The following is a 14,429-nucleotide window of genomic DNA, read 5'->3' as shown; positions in this document are numbered from 1 at the left end:
CAGGAATATAGCAAGCATAACAGCATCCAAGAGAACCAAGAGAGAAAACAAGAAAGAAAAATGGTATTGAGAGGAAGAAATACAAAAACACCCTACCAGATAAGAATGTTTGGCTGTTATTGTTTTCCGTGTCTAACATCGTGAGACATGGCCTGTGGTATTCAGGAGATTTAATGCGGAGGAGAGAGTGAGGGATCCATAAAGCCTCTGCTCTCCTCCAACACCCCAGGGGAAGCCATCTTTAATTCATGAACACTATAAAAATAAAGGTTTTTCTCTGATGGCCCTGCAGCCTGTAACAAACTCTCACAGCTACATGGCACCGTGCAGATGTTAATGCTGTGGTTATGGATGGATGGCATGCGAGACCCAGGATATATTTTATGCAGAAATGAAGTCTACCTTTGGCTGTGCTGCTAAATGGATTCCAATATGCTTCGTGTTGATTTTTTTTACTCTGCAGAGATAAGACAGACACATGAAGGCTAGACTTTGTGTGGTACCAAGCTAGCATAGCTGGCTAAAATAAAAGAAGCAGTTACACTTCTTAATCTTAGAAAGATCCTATCGAATATAAACCAAGTTTCAAGACTTTCTTAACAAGCCCATATTCCAATTTATATGTAGCACATCAGTTTTGGCATTGGATCCTGTCATAGCTGTTAATCTGAAAGTCTTTTAACCGTAGCAAAACATCTTACTAATTGTGTAATTAACTATTTCTGTTAGTATCTATAATGGTGTACTGTCATTTCATTCCTTAAAGTATTTTCCAGTTTGAATGTTACAGAATCTCCCCCAACACTTGCCACAACTTGGGGGAAAATTGAGATAGAAGCTGGTACCAACTTCTGAATTCATAAGTCTCTGCAAATTAAAAGAAAAGGTGTATAGTTATCTACTGGAAAATCATATGGTATAATACAGTCTAGTACATATGGTACCAAAACATAAGACAGTCCGTGATATAAAAAACCCTGCAGTAAACCTGGTGTGACCTGGGCCTCCCCATAATGACAGCTCACCAAATAGAGATATATATATGCCTTGTTCCAGTAATCTTCTCATTAATACATCCTGGTTGCTTAGTGCCAATACTGGGTGTTGCCTGAGCCAGTATGGCTTTAGATATGTATCTCTTACTCATGTTCCAAGTTGCGCTTGGGTAGCATGAAGGGCCAGTCAAAAGTGGTCACAGTAGTAATAGGACCATTAGGAGTTGTAACCTCAAAAATTGGAAGAGTTGCTCCAACAAATTTGAGGTGTAACATCAAAGGTCTCTGTCCAAGGTACAGCTAAGCTACTCTCGTGTGTGTGTGTGTTTAAGAAAACACAGCAAGACTGACTACAGCATAGCAATATACTCCTGTTTTGTATGCTTTATGCTCTGTAAGTCTACTCGGATGGCATAAATATGTCAGAAAAAATTATTTACGGATTTGATTTAGTTATGTGTAAATGAATTTATATCAACTAGACAGGCAATTTTTAAAATACTATTTTTCACATCTTCTCAAACTGTTCTCTCCACTTTACTTCCCTTCACTGTCATTGTTGTCTATCTTAATGTCGTGCCTATTTTTGACTCAAAATGTTTAAAGCAGTGAAGTAAATAAAAATGCAAATATATTTAAACACATTTGTGGGTATGCTTAAAAAGTCACCATTGCCAAACAGTGTTGCCCTGAGAAGGCAGAAAAAAACACAATTCTAAACAGACAAAATGAAGAAAACTTAAATGGGACAGTCTCTACACAGACCTTGCACACACACACAAACAAATCACATTGTTTTATTTTATAGTTTATGTCATATCATTTTAATACATTTTTAAGGCAAATAATCTTCCCTTCATCTTACAGCATGTCCTCCTGTGACAAGTATCAAAAACGTGCTTTTTTCAAATGCTGCTTGACCAATTTTGTTTTGTTTTAATCATTTCTAAAAGCATTAACTAGACATTTGGCTTAAGAAAATTTCTGTTGCCAAAGGCCAATGCTCTGCAGAAGAGGGTTAATGTTGAACATTGAATTCATTGCTTATTATACTGATGCACTTTGTAGAATTCATGGTCAGATTAAATTATATTAACAGTATTCTCTCCCTAAACCTTGAGTCACATAAGTGTGAAAAATTATATCAGCAATATTATCTGGAGTTTGTAAGGATGTGGCTGTATTTTGCTTTGCAAGCTGTGACATGAGTTTTAACCTTAAAGTTGTACGAAATCCACAATGATATGGATAAATAATAGATGACCCATTAGAATGGGGATATGTTGCACATTGAGAATATAACCGAATACAACCCTTGTTAGAAGTTTAGAGTGTAAAAGGTTTACATTGGGACATTAAAGGCTCCTTTCACTTATGCTTCCAAAGTTAAGGAAAATGCATGGCATGAAGTAAAATGCCTTCGTACCAAAAAAAAAAAAAAAAAAAAAAAAGATTGTTATTTTTTTCCTAAATACTGACTTAAACCAGACAGTCCCATGTATCTGTTAGCAAATAAGCCTGCATTTTAGCACTCCCACTCATGCAAGGACCTCATTTGCTACCAACCACCACAGAATGTGAACTTAATGGAGATGCTTGATTATTCCATTACACTGCTGTTTGCTCTTCTTATTTGTCCCCGGTGGTCTTACCCTTTCTTGCATTAACCTAGAATACTACTGGGACACGCATCAGGGTGGAAATGATTTTATAATTTGTGTGTATTGTACAGTATTCGTGGATCTGAAAGTATACAGTGAATGGCAAATTTGAGGTTTTTTAATACATGATTTATGTGGAAAAAAATGAATAATTTGTGGTCTGTGCTTCTCTGTGGCAGGGAGAAGGAAATCCATGATTGACAGCATACTTCCTGCTCTGTAAGTACGGCAGCTGACAAGGTCGTGTCAAATGAAATGATTGGTGAGGAGAAGTGTTTGGGAAAATATTCTTTCTTTCTCTCTCACTCTTTGTCTCTGCCCTGATCACACTAAGTGTATTCAGCTGTGTCTAGAGCAAACTGGCGATGCAGTAATTTATGAATGAGAGGCGAATAGTAGTGAAAGGTAGCAGATACAGCAGATGGCCTGTCAATCTGCTTAGAGCTGAAAGACAAAAGATGAATGACAACTTTGTTCCTCAAGCCTGCATTTGTCCTGCTATATAAATAGTAATCTTACACAAATACCTGTGCAAGTATTTCATATCAGAAGAACAATTTGATGAGGGTCTTTGTCCCAGCATACCAGTGCTATTGTTCTACACCTCTTCAAAGCAACAGATCTGTCTGATTATGGAGCGCTCTCTCTGAAGGTCAAAGAGTAGCTTTTGCATCAGGCGTTTCATTTGCTATGCAAAATTAGTTCTTGGTTTGACTCTGAAATTGATTGCTATTAAAAAGCCTACTTTGAATTGTAATTGCACATAATAGAGCCATTTAAGACTCATTGAACAAACTACGTAATTGTTTTGGGCAGTTTTCTCCCTCACTATGGCTGCTCAACATGTTTTTTTATGTCTTAGCATATTTGCCTAAAATATGTTGCTATAAAATCGATCTAATAAGACATCTACTACTTCTACTTCACCAATGTAAATTATATAATATAAACAACACACAATTGAAACTAGCAGTGAAACTAGCACTAGTGAAAATTTTAAATAAATTCCTAAAATATGAAAAAACAAACGATAAAATGAGGGGCTAGATATTATACACAACACTGTAACCAAGGAACTTGTTAATGCTAGTCAGTCACAGCAGCTTTTAAAGTAAGTTAGCCTAGTTGTAAGCAGAACAATAAACCTTGTCTACAGCTAGTAATGTACAGCTAAACATTGCAAACTTGCATCAAATTCATATCCAGCAAAACGTTCAGAGATTTATTTTTCCTCCATGAACTTCAATTCCATTGAATAAAACTGAGTTTGAGAAGTTTTTCCATTTAAATGCTGATGTGTCATAGATATTGCACTCAAGTCATTGCTCAGCAAAAAGCGTAGCTTATGATCCTTCCTAAGTTACATTTTCTTAATGTCAATCTCTAATTGGATTATTTTTTTCTCAAATTTAACTGCAGATTATCACTGAAATTATTGTTGGTTTCTAAAAGTACAATTTAATGTAAAGGTCTGATATAATGACGATTATAAATAAATGATAAATGTATGAAGTTAGTGTCGATAGTTGAATGCTGCACTTTTCCTATATGCTTTGAATTTTATATGAACGTTTTACTGCACAAATGCTTTTAATTTGTTAGAGAAATGTAGCTGCTATGCCTACATCCTCTGAAATGATGTGTCTGTCACCTCAATTAAGATCAAGTCAGAAAAGGCATACAGATGGCAATACACTGGCACTGTCAAGTGTTGTTACACTTCGAAATGAAGCCGTGAGCTCAAAGAGCAACATTTTGTTTTACTTCTGAAAGCATAACGAGCCTTAAAAATTCTGTGACATGTTCAGGCAAACCCACGGGCAAAAGTTGCCCCCTCGCTACATCATTTATTGAAAAAGAGCTTTAAAGTGTGGTGATGTAGTTTTGGTTACAGCTGGGAGACGGCATCTAACTCGAACTGACAAAGAGTGGAGTGGGTGTTGGACGAAGAGCAATAGTTATCTTGATTTTGAGATTTTTGTGGTTTGCTCAGGTGTGACACCAACAGTTTGCTGATTGTGTACTTAAAACTCCACTGGAATAATGGTGATTAATGTAATCGTGTTTTATTCAACTACTTTTGATTAATGTTGATAATTGGAAATTAAATTAGAATGTCAGTTTAATTAAATGGTTACTTTTATTAACAGGCATATTATGTATTTAAGGGATTATTGGTATTACAGTTTGTCAGGATTTCTTATTTTAACTTTCAGGAACTTTAAAGACAGCAGTGGTTAGCATTGCACATTTCTAAGAATAAAATTAACAGAAAAAAAACAATGTGTCTTTGTGTGGATTAGAGAAATCAAGAAGCCTTCAATAAATCAAAAAATTTATTTTAAGACAAATACTGGGAGGAGTGAACCAAATTGCCAAATTAATGCTAAATTAAGTGACACCATGTTTAATACAATTTTGGATTAAGATGTACAGGAAAAGTTGAAAATCACTCAATAATTGACATGAACAGCAACAATCAATCAACATCAATTTGTGATGTCAATGATGCTGGTAAAGTTATCCAGATTTTTGCTTTTCCTAATGTCAATAGAAAGATAGTAAAAATAGATGGTTATTTGTCCATTTATTTATACTTTTTGTCAAGGTTCAAGGTTCTTTATTTGTCACATGCATAGTTATACAAGTATAACACACAGTGAAATGTAGCCTGACACGCTCCTCGACATGTGCAAAAAAATTGGGGGGGGGGGGGGGGGGGTGTAGAGGAGAAACATTATATATATATATATGTAGTATATACATTGGGTGAATGTGGAGTAGTAGCAGCAAGCAGGTGAATTCTGTACATTAATAAGAATAGACATCTGACTATTTTACAGGATAGACAATATAAACATATTTAAAATTAAAGGAATTGAAATGTACATTGTGCCTTGGTTTAGTGTCTGGAAGAGAGTCCTGTCTCAGTCAGTTATAGATGATGTGAGAGGGCGGGTGTGTGTGTTTAGGGCACGGATGGCTTGGGGATAGAAGCTCCTCTTGAGTCTCTCTGTCCTTGCCCGGAAGATGCGGAACCTTCTACCAGATTGCAGAAGTTGGAACAGTTTGTTGCCAGGATGGGACGGGTCCTTCAGTATCTGCGCTGCTCTAGTCCGGCATCTCCTGGTGTAGGTGTCCTGAAGCGGGGGGAGAGCAATCCTGCAGCAGCGTTCTGCTGTACGGATCACTCTCTGGAGAGCTTTTTGGTCCTTCACACAGCTGTTCCCAAACCACGATGTCATGTTCTGTGTGAGGATGCTCTCCACAGCGCCTGTATAGAAAATCCTGAGGATCTTTGGAGAGACCCTGAACTTCCTCAGTTGTCGTAGGTGATACAGGCGCTGCCTAGCCTTTTTGGTCTGGACCTGAATGTGGGCAGCCCATGTCAGGTCTGAGGAGATGTGGACACCAAGATACTTGAAGGATTGCACCCTCTCCACTGGAGCTCCATTGATGATAATGGGTTTGTAGTCTCTGTGCTGACCCCTTCTGAAGTCCACCACCAGCTCCTTGGTCTTGCTGACGTTCAGCTGGAGGTGGTTGTCCTGGCACCACGATGCCAGATTCTTCACTTCATCCATGTAGGCCGCCTCATCGTTGTTGGAGATGGCACCCAACACCACTGTGTCGTCAGCAAACTTCACAATGGTGTTGGAGCCATGGGTGGCCACACAGTCTGAAGTGTAGAGGGAGTAGAGCAGTGGCGAGAGGACACATCCCTGAGGTGCTCCTGTGTTGATGGTGATGCTGTTGGAGAAGCACCTGCCCACCCTCACCACCTGAGTTCTGCCAGTGAGGAAGTCCAACACCCATGCACACAGACGGCTGTTAAGTCCCAGATCCCTCAGCTTTGTGAACAGTCTGCAGGGCACTATTGTGTTAAACGCTGAACTGTAATCAACAAACAGCATTCGCACATAGTTACCCTGTTTCTTGTCCACATGGCTGAGAGTGGTGTGTAGGACGTGGGCGATGGCATCCTCTGTGGATCTGTTGGATCTGTAGGCGAACTGCAGCGGATCTGTGGTGTCTGGGATGGAGGAGGAGATGATGTTCTTCAGCAGCCTCTCAAACACCTTCATTACTACCGAGGTCAGTGCAACTGGCCGGTAATCGTTCAGGGATCAGGGTTTGCTGTTCTTGGGCACAGGGATGATGGTGGATCTTTTGAAGCATGTGGGGACCACAGACTTCGCCAGGGACTCGTTGAAGATGTAAGTGAACACACCTGCTAGCTGGTCAGCACAGCAGCGCAGCAGACGGCCGGTGATGCCGTCTGGCCCCGCCGCTTTCCTTGTGTTCACTCTCCTCAGTGCCGCTCGGACGTCATGCTCCGCGATGCTGGTCACCGGTCTCTCGCTGATGACGTCACTGTCCTCGGTAGTCAGGCGGTAGATAGCATTAGCCGCCTGGCTAACCTCGAAACGGGCGTAGAACTGATTCAGCTCGTTGGTGAATGCAGAGTCAGCGTTGATCAGCGCAGTGTCCCTGGCTTTGTAGTCCGTAATGGTGCGTAGTCCGTGCCACATACTCCGTGTGTCGCCCTGGTGGAAGTGGGACTCCACACGTCTTTTCTGTCCATGGAATTCAGTCTGAAGTACATATATGGAAACTTAAGATATACTGAACATCTTTTAACATACACTTTCAGTAACATGATCAATATTGTGTTGTGCGAATATATATGTATATACATATATATTTTAAATCTGTGGATGTCACATGAAAAATCGATATGAAAAATGCAACAAGTTAAATTACATGTACAAAAAAAGATAAAAAAGAGAGGGAATCTTATAACACCTGCAGTGATAGGTATCAAGTGAAAGCCACTGCATTGTGTGTGAGGCTGTAACAGAAGGTCAGCAGTTAAATGAACTTTTGTTCCATTTTACTGAGAGGAGCCTTCATCTGCATTGAGCTAGAAGTAATGAAAGTGTGGTAGAGCATTGAAGATTGATGCCAAGGAACTCCCAGACCTCTTTCCTCTGCTTTTTACTCTCTCTTATTCATCTATAAACACTCTGTTCTTTCCTTGCTTCCTGTTTTCAACTATGTTTCTTTGTATCTCTGCCACTGCTTTTGTACCATTTTCACTGTATCCGTCTTCTCTCTTCTCTAAAACTCTTCATATAATTGTCACACTCACATGTCTCCTCTCTATCTAAATCCCCCTTTGTAATCACTAAAAAAGAAACCGATGCAGTGTCTAAACAGGGACAATTCAGATCTGTAATCGATTCACAGCTCCTCTGAGCTATAAAACGATAAAATCACAATTGGTATAACCATTAGTATAACCAACAATTGTTGTGTTCTTTTGTTATTTTGGTTTTTAGGGTAAGTGCAATAATTGCCTCTGCTAATACAAAGAAAGGAAAAAAAACACAAAATATACTGTTCTTTATATGTTTGTTGATTTACTTGTAGTTATTATTGGCATTGTTAATGCTGACTGTTATACTGTATACATGTAGTCATATGTCTGGTGACGATAAACATAGCAGTCAATCACAGAGGCTTATCTTGTATATATCTGTATATTGCATTGTAAAACTTGAAAAATAAATACAAAATATTTTATTTGTTGAGATGTTTGTTAAGATGAGGTCAAATGTCATCTGGCTTTATCTCTGTGAGTAGCATCTTGCATCCTTAGCATGGCTTTGACTCACACCGGGCACATTTCTGATGTTTGTTCTGTGCATAGTTTTTCCTTTTTTTTCCTGACTCCGACTTCCTGCCCCTTTTTATTTATTCTCTTCAGCTTGATAAAATTGTGTACAGAAAGAGGTCCAGCATCACTGTTTAGCAACGCTGAGTGTGGAACCCCTTCTGGGACACATCCACACCCAAAGTTTGTCTGGAGCAACTCTTGAAAGGGGGTTAAAGTAACCACAGTTGTAAGCCCATTCAATTGCTAATAATAATTTTAAAATTAAATGGCCTAGTGTAAAGAATACTTAAGGACAAGTAACATTACAGTATAAAAAGGCTTAAGATAAGTACAATTACACAAAAATGACTGTAGTAATGAGAAGAGTTGTAACTTATTCGCAACCAATTTAGTTGCTATTTCAAACCCGCATCACCAACTTTCATGTCAACATGATTATCTTTTTGTGTCCTTTCTTCTTTCGTTTTTCTTTGAACCAGTTAGCAATCAATAAGCTGCCAAGTATGAACTGGTCAATGTATGCAGAATAAGGGCCAGTAAGTTTGACAACCAGTCTGGTGCTGTTCTTTATTTATTCTCTCTCTCTCTCTCTCTCTCTCTCTCTTTTTTTTATCCTACCACAAGCGGTTATTGATTGGGCAGTTCATTTGCCCATTCATGGTGGACTTTGATGGAATAGCGTATAAAAAGCACCGTTAAACTTGATGACATGCTGAGACACTAGCTGGGAGATTTTATAAACCTGATCTTCACTCAGATAACACAGACACATACACAAACAGACACGCAGTCAATGCATGCATGTGATACCAGCCACACTGAGATTTAATGATGCTGTTAAGGAGCTGTATTGAACCCAGAGTTGGTTTTACTGGCCAAAACACAACCAACACATATACTATCCTACAGTCTCGACAAATTCTGCATCCATAAACACAAACTTGCACACACACACACACTTACATTTACTTAGATCCACTACTTAACTTGCCTTAACAGCTTGTAACCAGCCTTCTCTCTGTCATTTTAATGTGTATAAATGAATCGCAGCCCCCTGTGGTGCTTTTACTCTTCATAATTGTGTGCTGAGAGGCTCTGGTCAGTCACTTAACCCAAGCAGCTTTTAACCACATTTATCAAATTTTATTCTTTGTCCCACACGAATGTAACATCCATTACCTTAAGTCAAATGAGGCAGTTTTAATCCGACCCAGGTGGTGGACTTTCATTGCACACTGCCTGGCTTACTTCCAAATAAGTCTCAGTAGACACTGCGTATGTCAATACAGTGGGGCAAAAAAGTATTTAGTCAGCCACCGATTATGCAAGTTCCCCCACCTAAAATGATGACAGAGGTCAGTAATTTGCACCAGAGGTACACTTCAACTGTGAGAGAGAGAATGTGAAAAAAAAATCCATGAATCCACATGGTAGGATTTGTAAAGAATTTATTCGTAAATTAGGGTGGAAAATAAGTATTTGGTCAATAACAAAAATACAACTCAATACTTTGTAACATAACCTTTGTTGGCAATAACAGAGGTCAAACGTTTACTATAGGTCTTTACCAGGTTTGCACACACAGTAGCTGGTATTTTGGCCCATTCCTCAATGCAGATCTTCTCGAGAGCAGTGATGTTTTGGGGCTGTCGCTGAGCAACACGGACTTTCAACTCCCGCCACAGATTTTCTATGGGGTTGAGGTCTGGAGACTGGCTAGGCCACTCCAGGACTTTCAAATGCTTCTTACGGAGCCACTCCTTTGTTGCCCGGGCGGTGTGTTTTGGATCATTGTCATGTTGGAAGACCCAGCCTCGTTTCATCTTCAAAGTTCTCACTGATGGAAGGAGGTTTTGGCTCAAAATCTCACGATACATGGCCCCATTCATTCTGTCCTTAACACGGATCAGTCGTCCTGTCCCCTTGGCAGAAAAACAGCCCCATAGCATGATGTTTCCACCCCCATGCTTCACAGTAGGTATGGTGTTCTTGGGATGCAACTCAGTATTCTTCTTCCTCCAAACACGACGAGTTGAGTTTATACCAAAAAGCTCTACTTTGGTTTCATCTGACCACATGACATTCTCCCAATCCTCTGCTGTATCATCCATGTGCTCTCTGGCAAACTTCAGACGGGCCTGGACATGCACTGGCTTCAGCAGCGGAACACGTCTGGCACTGCGGGATTTGATTCCCTGCCGTTGTAGTGTGTTACTGATGGTGACCTTTGTTACTTTGGTCCCAGCTCTCTGCAGGTCATTCACCAGGTCCCCCCGTGTGGTTCTGGGATCTTTGCTCACCGTTCTCATGATCATTTTGACCCCACAGGATGAGATCTTGCGTGGAGCCCCAGATGGAGGGAGATTATCAGTGGTCTTGTATGTCTTCCATTTTCTGATGATTGCTCCCACAGTTGATTTTTTCACACCAAGCTGCTTGCCTATTGTAGATTCACTCTTCCCAGTCTGGTGCAGGTCTACAATACTTTTCCTGGTGTCCTTCGAAAGCTCTTTGGTCTTGGCCATGGCGGAGTTTGGAGTCTGACTGTTTGAGGCTGTGGACAGGTGTCTTTTATACAGATGATGAGTTCAAACAGGTGCCATTCATACAGGTAACGAGTGGGGGACAGAAAAGTTTCTTACAGAAGACGTTACAGGTCTGTGAGAGCCAGAGATTTTCCTTGTTTGAGGTGACCAAATACTTATTTTCCACCCTAATTTACGAATAAATTCTTTACAAATCCTACCATGTGAATTCATGGATTTTTTTTTCACATTCTGTCTCTCACAGTTGAAGTGTACCTCTGGTGCAAATTACTGACCTCTGTCATCATTTTAAGTGGGGGAACTTGCACAATCGGTGGCTGACTAAATACTTTTTTGCCCCACTGTATATGCAATATGCTATCATTGTCTAAAATGGACTGCTCTAAGAATCTGCTTACTTTTTTGGTCATTAAAAGTTGTTGCAACCATTGTATATGTTTTTTCCTTTTTATTTTTACTTTCAGATAACGAGAGGAGATGATGCTTTTAAGGAAGGCTGATCTATTATGCTCTGTTTCAGCTGAAGCAAGTGATTTATAGCTCACATTCATAGTGGTATTAAATATAAGAAAAGGCAAAAGAATGAAAGTCCTGTGATCTCAATAACAAATAACATGGAAACATTTGCACCCAGGGTTGTACGAGGATTTTAATGTTTCCTTCATGAAACAATTTTATTTTTTTTATAGCATCAGAAACATTTCTTATTCATTTGAAACTTGTTATTATATAAAATAAAACCAGTTTTAATTATTTGCATGTGTGTTTCAGGTAAGATAATGGCATATAGGAAGGTGTGTGATGCCCAGGGTGGTCCGCTGGTCGGTGAGGTTCTGCACTGCTCTGGAGGTCTAGACCTTGACTGGGATCTGGACAAGGAAGAGCTGCAGGAACCGGGGCCAAGCATGGACCGCATGCAGATGCAACATATAGACTGCCAGAGATCAGGTGAGGTTTGATTTCATTTCATTTGCAATTCCCTTTAACACTTTCTGTTTGATAAGATATCTGCTAATGGTTTTAAAACCTTTAAGTACCCTAAAGTAAAACTTGAGTTTCTAAGCTTTGAATGTCTCCGTTTAAGTTGTGCCTGAAGTTCAGTATAAGCAAAAGCTCTCTATCCTATGCCTTCTGAAGCAAGTAGGCTAATCAGTTTAACGACTGAAAACCAAATATTGATTATTTTGTCTGTTTTCTCCTAATTACAGTAAAAGGTACATATTAGAAAGTTATAACCCAATCCAATCTGCCTGTGGTTAAAAAGACTGAGTTTCAAATTCTTTTCAGTATGATTGGCTTTATTATTGCCTGAGATTAATTCCATGATGATGTGCTAATATGCTCACAATGGTTATTTATTTGACATTAGTTCAGCATGTTAGCATTTACCTCCCTAAACTGAGTTTGATGCAATGTTATGGTTTTGGCAGAGAAAACAAACTAACTAACTAACAAAAGTATTGAACCCTTTTAATCTCATGACTGATTGATTAATTGATACTTTTATTTTGAACATGTAAATATAACTAAAATGATCATTCATAACTATATACAAGTCTACACACATACAATACACTCATAAAACACTTTTACAAACCAAAACGAGCTACATTTTTACATTGGCCTATAAACCCTGTGATTAAGACCCCACTAAATACATGTGCCTTGTAAAAATGATCTCTTTATATTTGTTTTTTAAACTGAGTTGTGTTTGAAATTATATCCATGTAACGAATACTCTAAGGAGCTTGGAAAGAAAAGCGGCTGGATTTCTTTAAGTTGCTTGAAGACGTTTCCCCTCTCATCTGAGAAACTTCTTCAGTTCTAAGGTCAAATGGTGGAGAGTCCCAGATTTAAGCCCTGTGGGAGTATCCCCCCACGAGGTACAATGGACTACCTCTACCTAATCACATGAGCCAAGGTGTTAAAACGGGTGTGGGTCATAATCAGCCAAAGTTCCGGGTGAGCTCATTGTGAAACCTAGCCCCACCCTATCATGTGATTTCCTGAGGTCAGATGGCCCAGGATGTGAGTGGGCGTTAAGGCGTCTGGGAAGGGATCTCAAAACTGGATTATAGATGGCAGAAAGTTGATGTCGTAAACCCCCGCCTCTGTTCAAAGATGGTCATGCACAGTGGACATAGATGGCTTCTTTCACTCCTCTTTCAAACCATCTGTCCTCTCTGTCCAAAATGTCAACATTGGCATCCTCGAAAGAGTGTCCTTTATCCTTTAGATGCGGATGGACAGCCAAGTCTTGTCCTGTGGAGGTGGCTCTTCTATGTTGTGCCATGCGTTTATGAAGTGTAACAAATACCTTAATGAATACTTTCAGCTTGGGTTACTCTCGCCTTGATCAACATAAATGAAGACAAGCTTCATTAGAATACAATTATACTGCTCCATCACAGAGGGACACATTTTCTATATTCGTGCTGTTTATTGTTTTTAATCTTATGAAGTTATGTAGCGTTGTACTTTTTTTTAACTTCATCTTTACAATTGTTCCACACACGAACTCCTGTGACAGTAATGCTGTAATGTTGACTTTAATTGTGTTCAATGCTATAATTTCAGGGTGTTCAGACCCTGGTCCTGACCCTGACCCTGAACTGATGGAACCCATCCAGCCCTCTGTATCAGTTTCACCACATGGACGATTTGAACGACTTCAAGAAGATCCCAACTACATCTCCCACTTCACCAGGGCTCCTGGACATAAAGGACAAAGACGGCTGCACTGTTTCCTAGTCAAGTAATTTAAGAAGCACTGTACCTGCCCACACTCACCTTTGTAGAATTTCTTTCACTTTTGAACTTAGATCATATTGACAGTTTATGCATTACAATGATGTAGCAGATGATAATGAATAAGATATAGGAGTTTAAATATGGGAACAAATAAGACTGGAAAATAGAACCATGAAGCTATAAAATAAATATGGTGTAATTTCAGAATGGATGCCATTGCGTTTCTTGGTTATTACAACATACTTTTGCTCTATATCCTGCCTTTGACAAAACTTTGCAATAGCATTATTATAATTTTAAAAAAAAAACAAATAAGCAAGGAAAGAGTAGTAATGCAATTTTGGAGTGAGTTAAATTTTAACCCATGCAGTCAAATTTTATCGTTTAAACTCTGTGGACAAGGCATTCAGGGCCTTCATTTGCTAGAAGGTAATGAAAACACTGGTCCAGGAAACATTTTTTTCCTCTTGTCTAACTTATGAGATCAACCTTTGCATTACTCCATAAAAAAAACACTGTCCATTTCCCTAACCCTTAAAAAAGTGTCAACCACTTCTTAGTTTCCCTGTCCCTTCAAACAAACTGAAATCAGCTGCAAAAAATGCAAATAACAGCACAATTGGAACCATAATGTAATTACTGATTTTAGTAGAGTAATGCACTGTTACATTACTGCGTTACTGATAAATGTAATGTCATTACATTATTCTTATTGCATCTTTGGTATTCGTTACACCCAACACTGATGACATTTATCTGTTTTTATTATATGACTCTTGCCATTCGTGTCTATACC

At 39.2% G+C, this 14,429-nt stretch overlaps 1 protein-coding gene across 11 annotated transcripts in view; it reads left to right on the top strand.

Moving 5' to 3' along the window:
- The window catches only part of naaladl2 (N-acetylated alpha-linked acidic dipeptidase like 2), a 549,411-nt gene that overhangs the window by 216,250 nt on the left and 318,732 nt on the right, over positions 1-14,429 (top strand). For 5 of the 11 annotated variants that reach the window (XM_082524421.1, XM_082524420.1, XM_082524417.1 and 2 more), the window contains 3 exons: positions 2,836-2,918; positions 11,654-11,830; positions 13,460-13,637. In XM_082524421.1, coding sequence (XP_082380547.1) covers positions 2,912-2,918; positions 11,654-11,830; positions 13,460-13,637 — 362 coding nt within the window. In that variant the 5' untranslated portion in view covers positions 2,836-2,911. Of the gene's footprint in view, positions 1-2,835; positions 2,919-11,653; positions 11,831-13,459; positions 13,638-14,429 lie in introns of those variants that run through there. The other 6 variants (XM_082524424.1, XM_082524425.1, XM_082524426.1 and 3 more) reach the window with 3 other exon arrangements.

Source organism: Aulonocara stuartgranti (genome assembly GCF_965226115.1).
Source record: "Aulonocara stuartgranti genome assembly, chromosome: 23".
In the NCBI taxonomy this organism is placed as follows: Eukaryota; Metazoa; Chordata; class Actinopteri; order Cichliformes; family Cichlidae; genus Aulonocara; species Aulonocara stuartgranti.
Note: the sequence above shows the minus strand (reverse complement) of the source record. Positions and strands in the feature narration are given on the sequence as shown.